The 23,027-nt window shown below is 42.0% G+C and overlaps 1 protein-coding gene across 4 annotated transcripts in view; it reads left to right on the forward strand.

Annotated features, from left to right (window-relative positions):
* Positions 1 to 23,027, forward strand: part of hipk2 (homeodomain interacting protein kinase 2) — a 73,164-nt gene that overhangs the window by 12,805 nt on the left and 37,332 nt on the right. For all 4 annotated transcript variants that reach the window (XM_068312074.1, XM_068312075.1, XM_068312076.1 and 1 more), the window contains exon 2: positions 4,631 to 5,795. In XM_068312074.1, the coding sequence (XP_068168175.1) occupies positions 4,631 to 5,795 (1,165 nt within the window). The remainder of the gene's footprint in view (positions 1 to 4,630; positions 5,796 to 23,027) is intronic.

The following is a 23,027-nucleotide window of genomic DNA, read 5'->3' on the forward strand; positions in this document are numbered from 1 at the left end:
TTCATGGATTGACGAGGGTAACATGACAATGGTATAGTATGCTTAGAGAAGAATTTGAATTATCAGTATAGACAGTCCTCTTCAACACGTTCATCAGTTGCCCCATTCAGACAGGATTTTTATTCATTTCATTCATTCCTAGCCCGATGCATCTTTTTTTTTTTTGCCCTGACATCTAGTTTGAATGTAGTAAAGGCAAATTGGGGATAATGTCAGGTTGCCCTACCCCTGTGATGCTAGTCATGGTAGCAACAGCAGAAATAGACCTCTGTATGAACAATTTGCACTGACATGGCAGAATGGATATGACGTTGTAGCGACATATTCTGGCGTGTGACCTATTCCAGGGAATTTAAATAAAAACTGCAAAAATAAAACTGCTAACTGGGGGTATCACGCAGTATGTAAGCTTTTTATACTTTCATTGTGTGTTATGCTTCTAAACATTGCTGTGATGGCATATTGACAGGTAGCATTGTGACGACTTGGGTTGGTGCAGTTTGAACACGCATATATATACAGTATATATGCGTGTTCAAACTGCACCATATATATATATATATATATATATATATATATATATATATATATATATATATATATATATATATATATATATATATATATATACTGTATATGTATACACACATACATACGCACACATATATGTCTATATATATGTTTATATACGTATACGTATATATATATATATATATATATATATATATATATATATATATATATATATATATATATATATATATATATATATATATATGTGTGTATATGCACCAGGGCAGCTGTAGTCTAATAATAAATCATCCGCAGTAGTTTTATGTAAAATGCAGACATCAATAGACAATAAAGAACCTTTTTTTTAATAAATTGATAATCAACATCGTTATAAACAGAATTATTGTAAGAAATAATTATGTTAAAAACTCGATTCAAGTGACAGCATTGATGAGATTTATTTGGAAATATACCAACTTACAATTAGTGCATTCAACGTAGGAGAAATACATATCATTTGCATTCGGGTATGGAAACAGGGTTTTCGATAGTCTGCCTTGACTATAATCCAGAACACTGGCACAGTTGAGGGTGCTTAATTTAGAGGTAATGGCTGGTTACCTGTCACGTGACTGTGACCTGTCAAGTGGGACAGACGCATGCATTTGTCTGTGTGTCACTTTTCAAAATAAAACATTTTTCAGATTCTGAAATGAATTAAATGGAAGTAATCTAAGTTATTTATGCTTTCTGTGCCGCCCGGTACCAAATGACCCACAGACCAGTACTGGTCCGCGGCTCGGGTGTTGGTGACCCCTGGTCTAGACGCTAAGAAGTTTAGCCATCAGATCAGTCCTCCAACCCCCTCCACCCTCCCACCCAGCCACCCATTCTGCAGAGACTACGCCTCAGTGGCCATTAGCCTAAAAATATTTAGGTTATGGGACATTAATTTTATTCATTTTATGTGGTCACATAGCAAACTGGTACCAGTATTATCTTCTCACCGTCAAATTGTTTTCAATTCCAACGTTTGAGACAGACACGGAAGACCTGAATGATGAGCAGGATTTATATTAAAAAAGACTATTAATTAGTAAAAAGGGCTACTTAGTGGCATGTTAATACTCATCAATACTCTGTCATGTTGTCCGAGGAGAATGAATGACAGGCTTAATAAAAAAGAGCAAACAGAAGCAGATCACAGACTAGAATGTGGGGGCCACTCATGGCCACCTTCTTTTCCCCGTCCCTCCTTTTCATTCCGTCTCTCACCCTCACATGCCAGCAGAAAGGCTCTGATCCGTCTAAAAAAGAAGATTAACAGCCCTCCGACAGATAAGTAATCTCTCTGAAAACATTGACTGCTACCATTTCAACATGCTGCCTATAAACAGTGGAAAAATGCCTCTCTGGTATGCTTAATTGCAGTAAATAGTCCTACATGCACACAGTGTTCCTTTCGTTATGCTGAATGGAAAGCCTTGGTTACTGAAGCCAGTCCAGCATTGTAAATGTACAACAATGGACCTTTACAGTTTTGTGGTTGGTAGAAACTTCAGAAATTCAAATAAAGTTCAACAAGACATCGTTGAGGGGGGGTATTGTTCTGTTTTTTTCTGACATCAGCATACATATTTAGTTTAGTTCTTAAGGTTCTTGCATATAAATATGTTCGAACATTGTTTTTGTGAAAGGTGTTTTATAAGGGCTTCAGCTGCTTACCCAATATGAGTAAAGCTGTTACCAATTTTACTCAGCTATACTATTTTGTCATTAAATAACATTTCAACCCGGTGACGTCTTACTTTTGGTTTATTTAATTACTTTTCTGTATTTGATAATTTATTGTGGGGCAGTTGCCAGCCTTCTCTGCCACAAACCGAGCTGCGTAGAACTACCTAAATATGAATTTGAAGAATTTCTTTTGCATTGATAACTGTTTTTTTATCAGTAATTGCCATGCTTCTTTATAGGTGATATCAAGTATTAAAGCTGACTCTCAGTTAGTGAGGGTAGTGGAGGAATACATGCAATGCTAATGCAAAGAGCGAATAGCAGCAGTCTGGCCTTGACTATAATCATGTTGGTGGATATGTAATGCTGGAATTTTCCATAAAAGGAACAAGGCAGCTCTGTTTGTCTATCCATCTTTCTGTCCATCAGTCTGTGTCGGTGATTATCCTTTCAGGCTCTCAGTCACCCACTACTGACGCTGCTGTGTGACGCAGCCCATCATTCAAATTATTTTTAGTGCAAAGTCCAGGCACAGGAATTGGTAATCCAAGGAGTGACATCTGGCCTTCAGGGCTTATGTGATTAGCAGAGAGCCTTGCCCCTAATAGCCTATGGGCAATCTTCATTACCTCTCTAGACCAGCTATAGATGCAACACTGGACATGAAGTGCTGACCAGGGACATTTCCAGCAAAAAAAAAAAAAGCAACAATAACATTTAAATTATTGTTCTCTGCAGGTGATATGGCCAAATCTTCAAAACGGTTTACAAGAAACATAAAGTCAGTGTTACCGAGTTACTGTAAAACACCCACCAACCTCATGGTGAGGCCAATCCTTCAGCATTAGTGCTAAAACCAGATCACCACGTAGATAACTAAGTCCTAGCAACACCAGGGACTGAGAAAATTTGGAAAAAAAAGGAGGAGCAACAGAGATCTGGAGAGTTTAGAGAGATAAATGAAGTAACGTATCGTCAAGGGCTGCAAACTTCCGACAGATTTCTTCATCGTCACTACTCAAAGGGCTAATAATGACACAGTGTCCCCTCCTCTCCACTTTCTGTCCGTAGAATAGAACTCACAATTATGGAAGTCCTCTCATCTTGAAGGAAAATAGGCCTCTAATTATTCTTGAACAGATCGGCATTTCCCAGCTTTGAAGATGTCTATTAAACACACAAAAGCAGTAATTTTTCCAGCAGCAAACAAAGTTTAAGAGGTATTTGCATGCATTGATTGTGTTTTTGTTAGTGTGCAAGCTGCGACCATAACATTCTTTGATTCCTACATCAGTTGATCATCCGGGACTCCTTGTACGGGTGCTGGCAAGACCAGGTGGAAGCTCTTAGTTTGTTAGCATTTAACTCATTTTGGCTTTGCTGGAAACTGTTTAAACATAGCATTACTGCAAGTCTCATATAATCGTCCGTGTTCTGTAATAATCATTCCAAATTTACAAACAATTCTGTTTGCAAAGAAAGAGATAACGAAAGGGACTATTTTTGGCCAGTTGTTTGCTTGGAAAAGCTTTTTGCTTATTCTGAGGCATCTTGTTCCCAGGAGTTCAGATCACAACCTTGTTGCAGTTTTGCTTACATTTTGTTGTCTTCCGGATCTGTAGTTGAGAGGGAGGTCAGTGCCGCTTTCCTGTTCACATAGTTACTTGAATGAAATATCTTCCAGCACCTTCCCCAAACTGAGTAAATGTGTACCAACAAATGCTGGGGCTGGATTATGTTGTGGAGAAGGAAATTGCAATCATTCCTTAAGACTTTTTCTGAGCTTGTTGCTGTGTACAGTTTGGTGTTGCTCTGCTGTCTCTGTGGAATGTTTCATGAAAGGGTATTCTTGTGGTATTCACTCAGCCTATTTATTGTGCTGCAGATGGGAACAGTGAGAAAATGGCATTTCTTCAGTATGAATTAGTGTTTTGCATTAGCCCAACTCTTTATAATCCCTTATATCTTAATTTGAAATACTCTCATTTTTATTCATGTTCTAAAAGCATAAACATGTAATTATGTTATTTTTATTGAAAACACCATCTCTTTGTCAACAGTTTTAATGACTTAAAACATCTGAGGTTTTATCACAAAATACCAGATGAAAGAACTACTCAGAAACATTGTAAAACCAAAGTAAAGATGATGAACCAAAGTGCTTGATGGTGTTTTGAAGGTGATTAAATGCTCGCTGTGGTACCACAAGAGGTTAAAATTCTCACACATCAGCCAATAGGCTTGGTGTTTTAATGACCTGCTCTGACCCAAGCTGCCTTTATTTAAAGCTTGTGGCTACTACTCATGTTTCATACTCTCAGTTTCCTAACTTCTCACTTTCATTCCCCTCTTTTCTGTGCAACCCCCCCCCCCTTCTCAGGTATGGCCTCGCAAGTGCAAGTGTTCTCCCCACACACTCTCCAATCAAGTGCCTTCTTTAGCGTGAAGAAACTGAAGGTGGAGCAGAGTTGTAACTGGGATATGACAGGGTACGGCACACACAGCAAGGTCTACAGCCACAACAGTAGCAAAAACTTGTCTGCCGCCAGTGGCCCCCTAGGCATCAACAGCTCCGTGCAGGTTGCCAGCTCCACCCTACCCTACGAACAGGCACTAATCTTCCCAGCCAGCACAAGCCACATTGTCGTCGCTTCAGCCAGCAGCACTTCAGGGGCTGTGGGGACTCTACTGGGCAGCGGAGGTGGAGGCAGCAGCAACAGCAGTGGTGGTGGAGGTGGCGGTGGCAGTGGTTTGGGTGGTGGGGTTGGTGTCCACAACCTGACACGCCGCAGCACGGTCAGTCTCCTAGATACCTACCAGCGATGCGGGCTTAAACGTAAGAGTGAGGAGCTTGACAACAACAGCAGTGTGCAGATCATTGAGGAACACGGCCCACCGATGATCCAGAACGGAGCAGCCAGTGGGGCCACAGTGGCCACCGCCACCTCCACTGCAACATCCAAGAATAGTGGCTCCAACAGTGAGGGGGACTACCAGCTGGTGCAACATGAGGTGCTTTGCTCCATGACCAACACCTACGAAGTGCTGGAATTCTTGGGACGAGGAACCTTTGGACAAGTGGTTAAGTGCTGGAAGAGGGGTACTAACGAGATTGTGGCCATCAAGATCTTAAAAAACCACCCGTCGTATGCGCGCCAGGGTCAGATAGAGGTCAGCATCCTTGCGCGTCTCAGCACAGAAAGTGCAGATGACTACAACTTTGTTAGGGCCTACGAGTGCTTCCAGCACAAGAACCACACATGCCTGGTATTTGAGATGCTGGAGCAGAACTTGTACGACTTTCTCAAGCAGAACAAGTTCAGCCCTTTGCCGCTCAAATACATCAGACCCGTGCTACAGCAAGTGGCCACAGCGCTAATGAAACTGAAGAGCCTGGGGCTGATCCATGCTGACCTAAAGCCAGAGAACATCATGCTCGTGGACCCGTCTCGACAGCCCTACAGGGTCAAAGTCATCGACTTTGGCTCAGCCAGCCATGTGTCCAAAGCAGTGTGTTCAACGTATCTACAGTCCAGATACTACAGGTAAAAGCTGCAGCATTTAAATAATTACTACTTCATGATTTTTTGCTATGAAATGGATGTGAAAGACCTCATTTAGGTATTTTCTTAAAAAAACAACAACAATCCCTAGATTCAAAGAGACAGATGTGTCCTCCTTTGTTCCTGTTCTGTTTGGATAATCAATGTGCTGTCCAGTCTTGTTTGATTTATTCCTGCATTAATAAGAATATTTTTCTTGTTGGGTTGTGTATATGGCCAAACATCCATAATGCTTGCCAGTCTTATAATCTGCTGCTGCTGAAGTCCCCTCTCTTTCTTCCTTTTTTTTGTTTTGTTTTTTGTTTTTTTGTGACTACTGCAGTTAACCGCACTTTCAAGTGTGGGATTAGACAGAAAACTCAGAGTCTTGCTGAGTATCCAGCTGCCCTTTGTGGTTAACGTGAAAAAGCATGCATGCTTTGATGATTATTGAAGTTCTAACAATTTGGGAGATCTCTGGTATAAAGATGTGACATGCCACAGAAAATATTTGAATCAATTGAAGCATAGATGTTTGCTGGCATCACTGTGAGGTACAGGAGGAGAAGAGTTTCCCATGTTTTTATCCCTCGTCGTGGGGGGTTGTATAGGAACAGGTCCTGCCCATTCTTCCTGTACATCCGTCCATCTGTCTGTCCCAGATTATAGTTAAAAAAAATTGGTTATATGTTATTTTTTTAATAAAACCTCCCGAGCACAACAAACAAATTCTGAAGAGGTGGTGTTTGCTATTGCAGATATGTCATCGTTTGTATTTTTCCCATCAGTACAAATTGAATTGAGGCTTATTCTTTAGTGCGATTTGTCTCAAAGAAATGTTTCTACGGTATGACTTAAAAACCGTTTAATACCTTTTCATAAGTAAAAGTATCCCATTTATTGGAGATGCGGCTTTTGAAATGTTAAGAATTTTCAACATTTCATTATCTTCTTTTTCAATTACAAATATTAACTGATCTCCTTTATGTGATTAACCAGAACTGTATTTGACAGATACAGTTCTGGTTAAAAGCTTTCCTGCTTTCTTCAATGAAATGCACTTCAAATGTATTTCATGTTTGTTCAAGAGAGGGTTTTTTAAAAAGAAAAATAATGCAGCTTGCCCATTGGCATCTGTTCACCTCTCAGTACCCCTGGTCCTAGGAACCTCAACACCCCCCTCCCCCAACCATATCCCTCAGGAGAGAGATCAAGGGTCAGCCAGAGTTCTCCTTTCATATGCACTTATAATCCACTCAAGCGTGTCTTGCATTTGATCCAAATGAATCTTTTCAAAGATATTTCTTTCCTCTTCTTTTATTTCATTTTTTAGATTTTTTTAGAGGTAAAAACTGTGATTTTTGGTATCAGCAGAAACAGTAGGATTAACTGTGTGAAGAAACAAGCAGTGTCTATGTTTGTACAGAGCGACACTTTGTTCAGGACTCAGGCTTAGTGCCTGGGGCTGAGGCCAATGCTGACTGAAGAGCAGGTGTGACCATGATACCATACATGCAAACGCACACATAGACCCACACAAATGCCAGGTGGTGGCTCTGGAATAGGCAGATTGTATTGAGGAAGGCTTGAAGACCTGCTGATGGAAGAGTTTGGTTTTGTAATCTTTACAGGTTATTGCTAGCTGTTTAAATGTTTTTCAAGAAGCATTTTTGTGTCCTTCTAAAACTGCAAGTTCATCTAGGTAAAAAAATCCTTCTTGTTCTTCTTCTCCTTTCGGCTTTTCCCTTCAGGGGTCGCCACAGCGAAGTAGTTGCCTCAATCTAACCCTGTCTTCTGCATCATCTTCTCTCACACCAACTACCTTCATGTCCTCTTTCACTACATCCATAAAGCTCCTCTGTGGTCTTCCTCTAGGTCGGAGAGGAGGTTTGTGGATGTAGTGAAAGAGGAAATGAAAGTAAAAAAATCCTCACATGTTGATTATCTTTTATCAGAAATGAACTTTATTGGATCCCTGTCTGGGAAAGAGATCATACATGTCCAGAATGAACTGTTTTATCACTAGATATAGTTCTTCTAAAGGTGCATAAGACTTATTGCCTGTTGTTGCTTCCTCGGTTGTAGGTCAAAAAGCAGGCCATAAAACGTTCCTCTTTATTTTTTGGGGGACTGAGGAGTGGAGTAGAGCAGAGAGATCATCCCTTCATTTCCTCTTGGCAGCATAGGAGTTTAAGGAAAGGCCGGCATTTACTAGAAAATTACCCACTGGCCACCAAACCCAGACCAGGGACTTGGTGACCCTGGTTTGAGGCACTGGGAGTGGTGTTTGTGTGTCACAGGTTTTTCTGTGCTGTGCAATGTCATGCATGTACAGTATGCCAACAACAAGAGTCAGTATGTTCTTCCAGGACACATTGTGATGAATGAAGCAAGTCAATACAAAGAATGAGCTCATGGGAGATGAGCACTTGGGGCATCTTACCATCGCAGGCAGTTTGCAGAGCAAACAAACTTTGGCTGTGGGTAGAGTTCATGTTGAGTTCAGAAGCTTAGAGGAGAATGTTAAACTATCTTTGATGATTTCAGATGAGATGATAACACAGATAGAGAAGATAGATAGTTGAGGATACAATACTTTTACAGGTAGAGAGTTACACACAGGTGGAATGTACCAGCTCCAACCTGCTGGCTCTGGGTTAGTCAGTATTTTTGAATGAATGTACATTTTTGTCAACAAGCTGTTTTGGATTGATGAGGTGAAATAACACAAGACTGGGATGATGGAATCACGAAAGTATTGTATTTATGTTTCCTGTTTCCTCTTTTTCAATCTTTTAATATAGACGAGACTAAAGAAAGTAATTTAAACCATTTCAGACATTGTACCCTGCAACCCTACAAATAATATGCTTTTTGCTTGAATCCATTTGGTGGGGGCCTCACACCTCACACACAAAGCTGTTTGGATTTTGGATGTCAAAGATACTGCTTGCTGGTGATGCTGTAAAGGTTGTAAGAGCCTGAAACAAGGTAGACTCATACAAACAAAACACCGGTAGTCACGTCAAACAAGTGATTTGCAAGAACACCTCTTTAGGATGCTAGAGTTTCTACTTTGTTTGCTTCATTGTGTAGTGAATAGTCTCATGTAGCTGAGCTCATCTGTCTTTCTCACATAACTGCATGTAGCCCTGCCCGCCACTGAGGTGGAATAGTCTCTTATTACATTTATGTCATGCTCTCTATAGTCTGCAAGCACTTTCTCTTTTCTTTCCTTATTTTTATTTACTGCTTATTTCCAGATCACTTCAACTTGTGCTCCAACCCTGTTCCTACTTCTTTTGTCCTCCTCCAATTTCCTGCTGCTTATCCTGTCTATTGCAAATGTTGAAACAGGTAAAGCAGGTAGTCATGTTTAACCTATGCGCTAAAAAGGGATTATTGTCATGTCCCAGTTGGGCATGCTTGTCCTATTTATCACATTGGGTAAAGGCCATGAGATAGATGGAATGCAGTGAGACATTTACATTTATGTAATGTTTCCTCAGGCGGTGCAGCTGGCAACAGTCAAGCTTGTGGCTGCTGTTAAAGAAAAACCTTGAACATGTCTCTCAACTTACATGACTGCCTGGACATCTAGTTATTGTTCAGGCAGTAGTGACATACAGCTGAACACGGTCCATAGATGTACTGATAACTCGACTAAAAAGACATTCCTGACTTTTAAACTTGAATCCAAACCACTAATTACTCTACAATAAATAGATTCATAAATAATATTTTTAAATGCTGTATTTATATATATTTTATTTATGTATTTTATATAGAGAGTAGTCTGAACAAACAAATAGATCTTTTTCCATTTTAATGCAGTTAAATTGAATAAGGTTTTTCTCTGCTGGCTGGTGGCATTGGAGAATAATCCCACAAATCATCATGTTTTCATAAGGGCTCTGTCTTTGGTAGAAAGTAAAGAAACATGTTCAGATAACGTCTGGAATACTCGAATTGAAAGGAACACTGTTTGTGTTAAATTTTTAATTGCTTTTAGGGCCATCCACAAAATTTTATAGTAGGGTGGAGGCAGCAGTCCCAGAGACAAATAACAAACCTCAGTATGCACAGTGAAAAATTCTGCATGATTAACTACAGTAGTGTTACTTCGTTTATCGTGGGAGTAATGTTCTAAAAACAACATGCAATAGCTAAAATCCACAAAGTAGCAAGCTTTATTTTTCATAATTATTATAGATGTTTTGAGGCTGTAAGACTCTTACACACTTTATACACTTTTCTCAGACTGGCATTAATATTTTCACATGTTCCTCTTTTTTTTAAACACTCAAAGTTCAAATTTTAGTAGCACAATAGGTAAAGTATTATTATTGAGTGGACAATTTTGGTGTCCGGTGTAATGGTTTTTTTTCCTGCAGTCACTGATCCACAAAGCTAAAGCAGAGTCCGTACTTACGATGATCTTGTTGTGGACAGTCACAACCCTTTTTTCATCCTTGTTAAAGCTTATTGCTGCTGTCATCCTTATGTTATTTTCCTCCTTTATGTATCGAACTGACAATTTATTCCATAATGGCGCTGTTACAGCTGCGTAACTTCTCCCTTTAGCATGCCTACAATTCCAACTGTTTGTAAGATGGTTAGAATCATCCTCTGCTTTTGGGTGCTACCGCAGGTGCCTTTGACGGTGTAGAACATTTCGTCGACATTGTGGGTTTGTTGGGGAGAAATCTTGCAAACGTAGAGTACTCTAGTACAGCACTGCTAGCGATCAAAGGTTTATGTAAATTTGGCAAGCTGAACACATTTTGTACTGGACAGGAGACACGGCACGGAGGACATTGAAGGACAATGGTCTTCAGCCAATCATGATGTAGAACACGGTGCAATGTAGAAGAAAAGTTGCAAAATTACATGTAACAAATCTACAAAACTGCAAGGTCGCAAAATGTGAACCACTTTATAGTGAGGGAGCACTGTATATGCAGTAGAAGTTAATCTTTTTAAATACCTTGGTTACTTTGCCATAAGAACCTGAACCCAATTGTGGACTCCTCATTAACAAGCCGTTTAACAAGGCAGCACACCCAAAAGGAATGGTTGTAAAGAAATCTCATGTCCAACAAACATTTCAGACGTCTGCATATAAGGGGGATGTGGTTACCCTCCAACATCAGGATGCTAGAGGTCTCACAGCCACTTCATCGCTTGTGTTGATGTGAGGAGATAAGGGGGACTTGTTTGTTAAGATATCTTTTTGATTTTTTTATTCCACAGATAAAAAGGAGTGCAACACTTTGAATGGCATCTGGAGGAAACTGAAACTATGCACCATTACCCTCATTTTTAGATAATGAATCATCTATCTAGCCTTCTCTTTTCATCTGTCCTTGAATCTAGATGTTTGGAACAACTACAAACACTTTCTGCTTTCATTTTCCCACTTCTTTTTCAGCATACTTCACCCCTCATGTCCAAAAAAAGAAAAGAAAAAAAGACTGTCTTGTAGCAGTTTTGCAGTGGCTTGCTCAAATACCCCAAGTCAGAGTGATAAAGACAACTTCCTCAAGTAAATTAAGAATCTCAGTATTAACAGCCCAAAAGCATGAAGCTCTACTAGATTTAATTCACAGGTGTCTGCATTGCCAACTTGTGCTGGTTATTTAATGTGCACGTAACATATAACGTGCATGTCTGAGAAGGAAGCATGTCAGCCATGTCTGCGTAGTCACCGTCAAATTAAACTCTCAAATCATGGAACTCTGCTTTTTCTCCTATTTTTTAAAGCCTGTGTATTTATGTTGATGGTAAATATAAGCACAGCTGATACTCCAATGTGATCTCTGACACCTCTGGGCTTATGTCTTATGTAGCCTTAATAACTGATTAAATATATATCTGTCTCCATCAGGGGTGGTGCAGGCACTGCTCAGGCTGAGGCGGCTGGAGTGTAAGATGAGCCCCTGCCCCACCTGTCTATCTGTCTCACTATCTGTTGTTGGCGTTGTGCAACCAGACAGACGGGACAGGCGTTCCAGCACATTTACCCTGCCTCAGTGGAAAAAAAAAAATCAAGTGTTTTAATGAATGAGGTTGCCATTAGTTACTGTTCTGCGATGCATGTATTAAGTGTTTGTATATGTGCCAGGGAGAGACAGACAGGTATAAATGCCAGGATCGGGTTAGTGTGGAGGAAAAGATGAATTAGAAAAAGGGAAGACATGCAGATTGGGTCCGTGGTACCGGCGCTTTTAGTGCATGTTCTGTTCATGTGAAGATTTTGGAGGAAGAGTGATGACAGGGAATGTGATTCAGATGAATAGATCAGTGATGGAGGTGAAAGAGTGTGGAAGGTCATTGTTTTGCATTCTTTACCAGAACCTGGAATAGCTTTCTCTTCCCCTCAAGCAGTTGCAGATTATTACTAATGCAGATGGGCTTTCATTGGGTTCAGCCTGACTGGGTGGCTGCTGTGCCATGCTTTTTGTTGACTTAGTGTGTTTGTTTTTTACCATGCTTGTAACCATTCAGGGCTATAGTGCTGACCTGTTGTTGCTGTTGAATGCTATTGTCAGGAAATGTTAAGACTCCTTAATGATAATTTCTGCTCCCTGTAGTCACTGCTGTGCCCCCTTTTTTTTAACAGTCATAACGCTTTAGTATGCATGACGGAATCCTAATAACCTGTTTCTCATTTATAATCTGCCTCTGGGCAGCTCTTCCATGCGTCTCCACAGAGCAGGCAGCGAGCAGAAGACATACAGCGGCTAAGCTAATTAGCTATCAAAGCATATGGAACTGGAATATATACAATTGTCATCTGCTCTATGTTGTTTCGACAATTGATGAATGAGAATTTTTCACTCTTTAGGAAAAAGTGAAAGCAAGCACCAAACGGATGGATGCAAAAGATCAATACACTCATGACGGGCTGTCCAGGTGTGTGCATGCTGATTTGTGTGTCTGTGCACCCCTGCTTCCAAGACAGAGCTTTCTGGGTCTCCCCAAATCGTTTCATCTCGGCTACTCATCTTTGTTCTCCCTCGCAGTTCAATTTCCATACATTCCCCTGGATATTAAGCTGACAGAAATTAAGCTGCCTTGATAAAATGCAGCCCACTAAAGCTCACTAAGTCTGCAATCTGTCTGCTTTATATTGATTGGTTTATTTGAAAAGTAGAGTTTCCCCCCCCCCCCCACCTAAGCGTTTGGGGTAGTTAGCACACGTTGGCAGCATGCATGTAGAAACGTGTTCAACCTCACAGGTGTTTGCTGCATAATTCCGCAGGCTAACTGAGAAAATCATGAACCGGTAGGTCATTAAAATGTTAAGACTCAACTGTAGGGTTACAGACACGGAACAATGGAATTTTCTTCTCACCTGTGTCTGACAATCATTAACTGGACAGCTGAAATTTACCACAGCGGTGCCCCTATATTCATTTTCCTGCTTGCCACAGATTTGTCTTTCTTATCTGGATTCAAGGATCCGGCGGGTTGGCAGGATGATGGCTGCCATCAGCGGCTGACTGGCACAGGTGCCCCCGGGTCTAAATAAATCATAAAGCCTCCTGCTGATCTCCCCCCCCATCATCGCTCTATGCCCACCATCCCTCCGCAGGGAACTCCAGAAAGGGGCTAGCCCCCCTCAACTGTACACTTCTGCACCTCCATCCCTTTCAATTCTTTCCCACCTCTCCTCACCTCACCTTCCCTTCTCCCCCACCCCCTCACCTCTTCCATCCACTCCATGAATATTTAAAAGCAAACACCAAGATGGAAAATATGCACCAAGGGCAATGAATGTGCACTAAAGGGGTGCTGGGGGTGGGGTGGGGTGGTGGGAGAAATGTTCATTTTGGGACCCCAGATTTCCCTATTTAAAGCTGGTCATGAGGGTATTGATATGCAGTAATTCTTGGTGAATCAAACAACAGAGGGAGAGCATTAGAAAGACAGAGAATAACAGAGATTATGAACACCAGCCGGGTGAAGGACAGGAGGGACACTGATCCAAGGTATAGCTGTCCAGCTAGGGAGAGGATTGGGGGGGATTGGGGAGGCTCGGCATGGACCTGCAATTGGCTCCGTTCTGGCTGAGTGTGTTCAGACTGACTGCCACTGTGACATAGAATGCCTGGTGTGCAGAGGCCCATGTAGGCTCCTATGAAGCTCTCAGCCAAACAAAACAGATCCATTTGTTTTTTCAATTGGAGGAGTTTGTTAATGGTCATATATGAGGGTAAATTTTTTGGCTAATTTGCAACCAGCGAGTGGGCAGCGTTCACTGTCACTCTCCCAGTCAGCTGGGGTGTCTGTATAAAGGGAAACAGAGCCCCCCCCCCCCTCCTCTCCACCTCTTTCTCCCTCTTCATTTAGTCTCATCCCTGGTTTAACACGAAAACTTTAATTTCCTTTAACCAGCACTTTTGACAAATTTATACGCTTGTATTTATGTCCCATGCCTTTTAAATGCATTCACTGTGTTTGATAGCCCATTTAAACATGGCTCGTATTCATGGTGACAGTTGTCACTCTGTAAAAATGTTGCCATTTTCCATTCATCATTAAGTTGAATAAATGAGGCTGTGTTGTTGCAGCAAAGGCTATTCTCAGCACCACTCGTAAAGTTGTGAAGAAGTGTCGTTGTGTGACCCAAAGGGTCCAATTATTAATGCCACACTTTGCTCAACGATTCCAGATACAACAACAAGCATTTATAAAAGACGTTTTCCATTAGTGAAGGAGCTAGTATAGATATGAAAGATACCAGAAGCTTGTGCCACTTATCAATTCCAATTACATTAATGTTTGGCATCTTTGGAAGTCAGAAGAAAATTGCTGTTAGTTAATACAATACTCCAAAAAAAGTTCCCAGTTTATTGCAGTGAAGGTTTGTAGATCAGCCTGCAAATGGAATGGGGAAGAGCTGATAAGATTTTCAAGAGGATCCATATCAAGGTGAGAATCCAGCAAATTTTTTTGCAGCCTTGGGGGAGGTAGTCACTATCCATGTGCTCATCTTGCTGGAAATGTCTGCAAGCCATAAAACGGGTTTGAAGCAAATCCGATTTTACATAAGCTTGATAAATAATTTAAAATGACTAATAGCGCTTTCTGACAGAGAATGTATCTTTTTTGGTGTATCAGAATGCCTTGAGTTTTTGTTTTTTTTGCCTGAGGCATACTTTGTTTGGAAAATAATTACTTCTGTATTGAACCTCAGTTAAATATTAAAAGGGTTAACATTAGGAATGGGACAGCATCCAGGAGTATTTTAGTTAAAACCACTTAATGCAGGGGGCCATAGAGGAGAAAAGACTTGTTTTTTAAATTCCTACTTAAATTTCACAAAATAAGAGCAATGCAAACTAATGAACTTCTCCTGTGCGCCTGACCACTGAGCTTTGAAGACTGATCCTGGTGTTTTATGAGCAAGGAGCGTCGGATTGTCTGTTAGCTTCAGGTTGTTATTGGGTTTACAAGCAGGGAAGCACCAAAGAACATTAAGACTCTATATATCAGCACACAGAGGAAACAAAAAAAACATCTTCAAGTCAGATGGTAGATTAGACAATAAAGAACAAGATGAAATACTACAAGTAAGAAGAGGAAAAGAAGAAACATAACAATTTTGTGTGTTTGTGCGTGTGTGTGTGCGTGTGTGTGTGCGTGTGTGCGTGTGTGTGTGTGTGTGTGTGTGTGTGTGTGTGTGTGTGTCTGACCGGCTGCTCAAACGCAGGGGTGATGTCCTGTCCTATTGGATTGATTTACAGCATCCTTGGAAGGCTTTTGCATAAATAAACACATGTATTGTAAACATGTACATCGTGGCATCAGGTGTGGCTGGTTATCATTGAGCTGAAAGAACACGGTGTCTCGCCGTGTGATATCAGCCCTGGCTTGGACATTCATGTCACCCCTTCAGACAGATAGGTGGTCTTTCATTATAGTGAGAATCTATATAAGAAGAAGAAGAAAAAAAAATTATTGTCATTTTACAATTTTGCAATCATACAACAACATTGCGAGGTCAGATTAACGTTGGTAATTGTTGGACTTGTTGGCCTTTCTGTGTCGTTTGTCTGTAATTAAACTATATGTCATTAAACAGGGGACTTCTCTTCAACAAACACATTTTTGTTGCCTGAAAGTCTCTTGGCATCAAGAGGCATCTAGAGCAGGGACAGACAGGGTGATCGATTGGAGATGAAATCTTCCAGTCTTACGATAGCCTTGCAATCCACATCTCACCTTTACAAATTCTGCTGCAGCGCTGTCCCTGTACTTGGCAAAAGGCAATTACGTACACACCAGCCCCTCTCTGATTCTTTTTGTGATGTCTTTTCTGTACACACACTGGCTTTGAGAAGACTAAACATATGTATCCTTGATGTAGAATGTCATTCATCAGCAGAAATCTCTCTTTTCACACCAATCAAGAGCAACTGTGCCTTAAATGAAAGTTGATACGGAAGGTTGTCTGTATGTTTTCCATTGAAGGCTTGAATGCCTTAAATAGAAATGAAAGCTCCTTACACTCAGTGTTGATGTATGCACCGGTCCATTAACACACAACCCTGGATCCGGCGCGAACTGCTTTTAGCATGCAAATAAGCCACAGCGTAATGCTTTCACGTTTGAGCAGGAAATGCATTTAACATCGATAAATTAAAGAAAACATCCTGAAGGTGGATACAAATCTTTTCTGCCCTTTATCTGTTCCATTATTGTCAAAATGAATGGAGAACATAAGCCAGCATCATTTCATGTGAAATCTAAAAGGAGTTTCTCTGTTAGGGCCATCACCATGGCAACTAAGGCGCTTGTTCCAAAATGGTCCTTTTGCCTCTGAAGTTGCACACCTGAACTCATCCAGGGCTGTTGTGATCTGCCTGACCGGTCCAACCGACAGCTGTGTACTTTAGGAACAGGGAGGGCCCTTGAGCCTCGCTCTCATCTCGCTGCTATTGTTTGCCCAGGTGGGCCAGAATGCCCCCCACACCATTACCACCACCTCCACCACCCAACCCGACCCTCCCTCTCTCTCTGTCTCTCTCTCTTGCTTCTCTCGGTCTTTGTTCCATAGGGACCTGTGGTCCAACTGAAGCTCTCAGTTACACAAAGAAACCAAATTGGGTTTGATCTACAGCCTGTTGCCAGCTGTGTGCATTGTGTACAGAAAAAGGTATAGATTTTACTCATGATACTGTTATTATTATCAGCTCTGAGTCATTGCGCTCCTTGCAGGAGCACAGGAGTCTTCTCCAACAACTCATAAGTGCATTTCTTATTTCTTATTAAAGTCTTTGGCATGACTTTGCTGTTGGCAGTGCTGTTTTGAAACAAAAAACCTGATGATGCTGGGAAGCCCTCAAAAGCCCACTTTCTACTTGCTGGTTTTTTTTTTTAATGTGTACCAAACTCTTGACATAGCACACTTAGGTGCTGAAGGAGTACAAAATCTCCACACTCCCACAGTTGTGCAACCCTGTCTTGTTCAGAGCGTCGCACTGTGGATATACTAGCATACCCTGAGTTTCTGGTCTTGTACGCAACACCTCTCAGAGAAGTGGTAAGAACAACTGAGAAAACAGCTTTCATTAATGCTCCATGCCCCTTCCAATCTTTGTTTCTTTTGCATCTTTGAATGTGTCCTCTCTTACCCAGCCCCCTACTCTCACTCATGTCCTCCTGCTTCTGTCCATTTCCTCATTTGTCTCCTCATTTCTTTTACCCTGACCTCTGTCCCTTTAGCAAATCTGCCCAGCATTTCAATCATCACATCCTGAGGCTGCACAGGATCACAAAGCCTGATCCCTCTCAGCCACCCATCGGGACACAGACCTTCAGTATACTATACTGTATGTCACACTAATGTTTTCTGCATAATGCTCTTGAGTGTTGGAGCAGGAGCTTTGTAACCATGCTGCAGAGTGCATTACAGTGCTATATTAAGAGCCAATGAATATATAGAAAGAAACCTACCTATCTGAAATATTTTGGTGTACTCATGTATATGTGCATGTTGTGCAGGACAAAAGAGTGCGCAGAAAGTGTAAATATGGGGAAATCTCTTAACTGTCATTGTGGTAAACAGGTGGTAGATGGGACAAGAGAACAGTTACCTTGTAGTGACTTGCTTTGTGCAGGTGTGTGTGTGTGTGTGTGTGTGTGTGTGTGTGTGTGTGTGTGTGTGTGTGTGTGTGTGTGTGTGTGTGTGTGTGTGTGTGTGTGTGTGTGTGGTGGGTGGGTGGGTGTGTGTGTGTGTGCGTACACATATGCAGGGTTACTATCTTCAAAAATACACACTCTAAAGTCTCACAGATGAAGTCAACTCTGTTGCTTTCGAATCCATCAAAGGCAGGCATCACTAGAGAAGACTTAAGTAGACTCCTAACACTCAAGGTGCTCTACTCGTCTTTGAATCCTCAGTGCACACTGTAGCTCAGATCACTCATAACCGAAGCACTTGTTCTTCAGAAATGTCAGTACCAGTTAAAAGGCCTTCTGCTTGATTTGGTTGTATTTTTGTAGGTCCGTCTGTCTCCTGTTTTACTTGCCTCTTTCCACTTGAGCAGAGGGAAAAGGAGGAGAAGGGATTACGAAGCGCCTCAATCATAAATATGTTGAAGCTCAGTTTGATGGCACCAGCTACCTTCCACCATCTCCCCTCTTTGTTTGATGCCCCAAAAAACACTTCTCTTGATTTATGAAATGAAGCCCTATTGTTGGCTGCTGAATCATCTAAAGACAAGACACAACGGCCCTTCCAAATATATTGCAGACAGCTGAAGCAGAGCTGACCCTGGACTAGAGCAAATTGTGAATGTTGAGCCTATGTGCAACAGATGATGCCCATCAATTTGCTCTCACCAAGTGAGTCCAATTTTGAAAGGTTTATTTTAGAGCAAGTCAACTAAAGCAGAACAATGTGTGAAAAGAAGATTTACAGATTTAGACATCATTCCTGCTAGAAACACAGGAAAGCAGTAGTGCACACTGAGACAATGGTGCCTCCCTCCTCCTTTCTTGTTGTTAAGCTGGGAGTGATGAGTGCTATTTGCATTACACAGTTCCTGTGGAGCAGAATAAAACACAGACAGAGCTGTGAGCAAAACGAACGCTCTCAGGGTGGCCCTGCTCTAATTGCGACCGGGGTGCATTTACTGATTATAGTTAAGTGGTCCAAAATGGTCCCCTGCTCTCTGTTGCATTGACCTACCCCCTCCCCTGGTGAATGTAGTCAATAGCAGGCCTGTTGAGAAGGCTTTCAGCTGAGGGAATAAAATAAGGCCCAATCCTTGAGTCTCTGATTGCACGTTTCTAATCTAGAGTTAATGACAGGTGAAGAAAAATTGTGCAGACACTAGGACTCATCAGATGGGTGAAATAAACATTGAGTTAAATCACAGATATCAACCTGGATCTGCGCAGGAAAATCCTTTAAGAGTGAATGAAGACTGGAAAACATTTCAACCCATTTTCTTTCTTGAGGCTGTATATCTTTTTAGTGAGTGCATATGCAACTCATGACTATTCATGTTGCTTCCAAAAACACTGCAAATGTGGTCAAATGGAAATTAATGGCTTGCAAAGTGGAATGTAAATGTGGTCACAGAGAGGGGAAATTAAATCCTCGCTAAAGGACCCGACGTAGGTTGCATGCGTAGACAGGTCAGTGTTTAGTATTCCTTCGCTTCCCTGTTGCCTGTGCCGTAACAGGAGGCGGGAGAGCGGGCCGGGGGTGATATAAAAGCCACTGGATCACACAGGCTTTGATCCCTCCCTCTGGGTGTCTGAGCGACTATGGGATAGACTTCAGGTCTGCAATAAGGAGGTGGATAGCATACACACCCTCTAGTGCTAGCTTTCTTGACGGGCTCTTTCACTCTTTCTTTTTTCACTGCACAAAGCAAATCTTTAGCCAGGGTGTCATTGTGTGGGGTATATATGGATTTTTTATAGTTTTCTTCATTTTTATGAGCATGATGCAAAGGTTCACTCTGTGTGCTTTGCTTGATAGCTTACCAGAGCACAAGGTGTGGTTCAGCTGAAAACGCATTTCTTTTTCTCCATTAAGGTGTTATTTTCCCCAAAAAACTTTTTCTCACAGGGGCTTGAGCAGGTCTCACGCTTTACATAACCCCAATACACTGATGTAATTCCTTCTCCCCCTCAATGCTGGTGTCAGAAACACTGGGCTGTACCCCTGCAGCCATTCTGTCTGCCTTTTTGGTCATAATCTCTCTCATGACTGGCCTTATCCTGTTCCAATTTATGTAGTTAACTTATGTCAGTGCTCAGGATTGCTTACAAATTCTGTATCAGTACATCCCTGATTTCTCTAAAAGCAACAAATCCTTGAGATCTGTTGTCGATTAATACTACTTGCAGTTATGTGTGTGTGTGTGTGTGGGGGGGGGGGGGTCATAAAATAACAAGCCCCATTACATAAACATGGAGAAGTAATTGAGGTAGAAAAAAACTTTTTTTACTATAGGAGCTTGCACGATTGCTTCATGCCAATTAGAGAGTGAGATTTTTATGACTTTGGCATGCTGATGTAGAAGGATTTGTGTGTGTGTGTGTGTGTGTGTGTGTGTGCGTGCGTGTGTGTGTATAATGAGAAACTTGCCTGTGACTTATAGAACGTACAACCCATGCTTTTAGAAAACAAATACCACAAAGACCACAGAACAGCAATACTCTGCTGCAGTGAGAAAATTCTTGGTGGGATTCTGTTGGTTTGTGTTCATGACTGACTTTTGGCTCTCCTGTATGCACATCTGTGTGTACAAGCACAAACAAATGTCTAACTGTGCTGGATGATTAGATTCGCAGGGTTGGTCAGTGGCTTGTATGAGATGCATCCATATAGCATGGGGGAAGGCAGACATTGAGGCAAGAAAACATACCCGACCTACAAATAGTCTGAAAGATGTATAGATAGACGCTGACACCAGACAGCTCTCAGGGGGACAGACAGACTGGCAATCTATCAGCTTGGTAAGAAACACACAATTAGACCTACAGACATAAAGAAGTTTTAAGCTCTGGCTGCAGGCATGGACAGACGGTTTGAATGAACATTTAGGTTAGACAGACTGGGTGAAAGGGTCAGGCTTTTCAACTGCCCTCAGACATGGATCAGACTCAGAACCAGTCAGGCAGGACACATTGCACACTCAGTACCCAATGCCAGCTCTCCTGACTGGGTTCAAGAACTCTGCCTCGCCTCCCTTGAAGGAAGGGGAACCAAGGATGTCTCCTGAAGTTTGTATGTTTGCATATCTCATCTAGATCCAGCCTTGTGTGTTGTGCCTGTAACATGCTCGGCTGCGCCGACCGACATTATTCAGGCACTGGCAGACTTAACCCTTCCCTGTCGGGCCAGACGGCCAAACTAGCACACACTTGTAGGGTGCAGACACACCTTTTGTTCTGCGTTCTCATTTCCTCACTGGAATGGCATTTTGGCGAAAATGGGAAATGAGCTTGGATTGTGACCCATGCACCATGCCTGATGATAATGAGGGGGACAGAGGCCAGAGGAGAGAGGTGGAGTCAATATGCTAATAGTGGGTGGACATTTTGAGCCTCGCTACCAGCATGGAGTGGATTGGAGATTTGAGCTATCATTCTCCACTGCTTTTCCCCTCATTATACCCCTGCTTTTCTCTCAATCTCTGTCCTCCCCCATCCCCTGCTTTCTGCTCTCTTTCCATCATGCCCTTTACTGTCTTCTGCTCCATTCCCCTTGCTCCATCTCCCTCCTGGTACTCTACTTCCACCTACCCACCCACCCACCCACCCCCAAATGCCTCTCTCTTAGAATATGAGATACATTTGTTTTCCTCTGCCAGGCTGCAAGAGTGGGACACGTGGTGTCCAAACTGCTGATGTGTTGGTTTCTAGGTAATTATAACATCCCTTGGTCTCCAAGAAAACTCTAAACTAATGTTTAATTTGCTTCTCCGTTCAAAGAAAGCCCTTCTTTGTTATTGCCGTGGCAATTAGTTGGAGCTAAGGCCTAGGCATTTCCTGTGATTGTTTTGATTTGCATAGAGAGTGAGTCAGAGAGTATTACGACCCTATACTCCTCTTCTCACACTGCCATTACAGCCACCCACTCCTCCCTTCCAACCTCTTTTTCCAATTCATCTATCCCTTCACAACACTTTGCAACTGAAACCTCGGCCCATGTCTCTACACATGTGCTCAATATGGCTGATTGGCAGAGGAGGGATTGACCAACCAGAGGGCATAAGACAATGATTATTATTTATTTTCCCAAGACAAAGATGTCAACAGGCCACATGACTCTCCCCTGCACAAACCCTAATGGGGCATCTTGTAGTTTCAGCCAATATCCTCTAATTAACTGCCAGTCTGTAACCTAGGTAATGGCATTGCACGAGGGATGGCACTAATGAAAGTTGTTAATTGAAGGTATAAAGAAATGTCTGTAGACGAGGATGTCAAACTGTCTACATGCTCAGGAAGCAAACAGTCTAAGCGTGGTACACAACCATGGAGGTCCATGTGTCGTTAACGTCTTTATCAGTCAACGAGTAAACAGCTAGATGTTGGTGAACGTGTTTGTTCTCGGTCATGAGGGAAAGCCATTAACCAGCATTGCTGCTATGTGGAGGCTGTTATGTTTTCTGCTCTGGTCAGATAAGACTGTTAAATTTCAGGGCAAATACACCCTAACCTCCTCATCAGATGAGTACAGCTAGTATTTTCCCATTTGTGGGGCTTTGTTTTGAAAGCTGTGGTTTGGTTTCAGGAAGACTGTTTGTTGGGACAAAGGTAGAAACATGGAGCAGATAGAGAGCACATGAGAGAACAAGGAGGAGGCAGAAGGCTAATGGGTAGATAGATGCTGAGCTGTAGGGACTGTTAAACCTGAGTACTGTAGTCAGTCCATGATACAGCACTCTGTGCTCGTCTGCTCTTGACTGAGGTGGCATGGATGGCAAGTGGAACATCCAGGGCCCCAACAGTCAGACATGGCCTCCTGATCTATATTTCAAAGCAACGAGTAGAGAGGAATTCAGTAATGAGCTCCCATCTTCCTTTTGGTAGGGAAAGACTCTCTTTCTGGAACTAATTGAAAGTGACATGTGGAGTGCCGGGGAGCTCTTTGGGGGCTGTGCTGCGTTTCAAGGGATGTGGAGAGATAAGCTTGCATGCCGTTGTGGCTTTTGTGTCACAGGTCTGAAATAAACAGGTCTCTCAGATGAGAGTGATGCA

Source organism: Antennarius striatus, chromosome 4 (genome assembly GCF_040054535.1).
Source record: "Antennarius striatus isolate MH-2024 chromosome 4, ASM4005453v1, whole genome shotgun sequence".
Classification (NCBI taxonomy): domain Eukaryota; kingdom Metazoa; phylum Chordata; class Actinopteri; order Lophiiformes; family Antennariidae; genus Antennarius; species Antennarius striatus.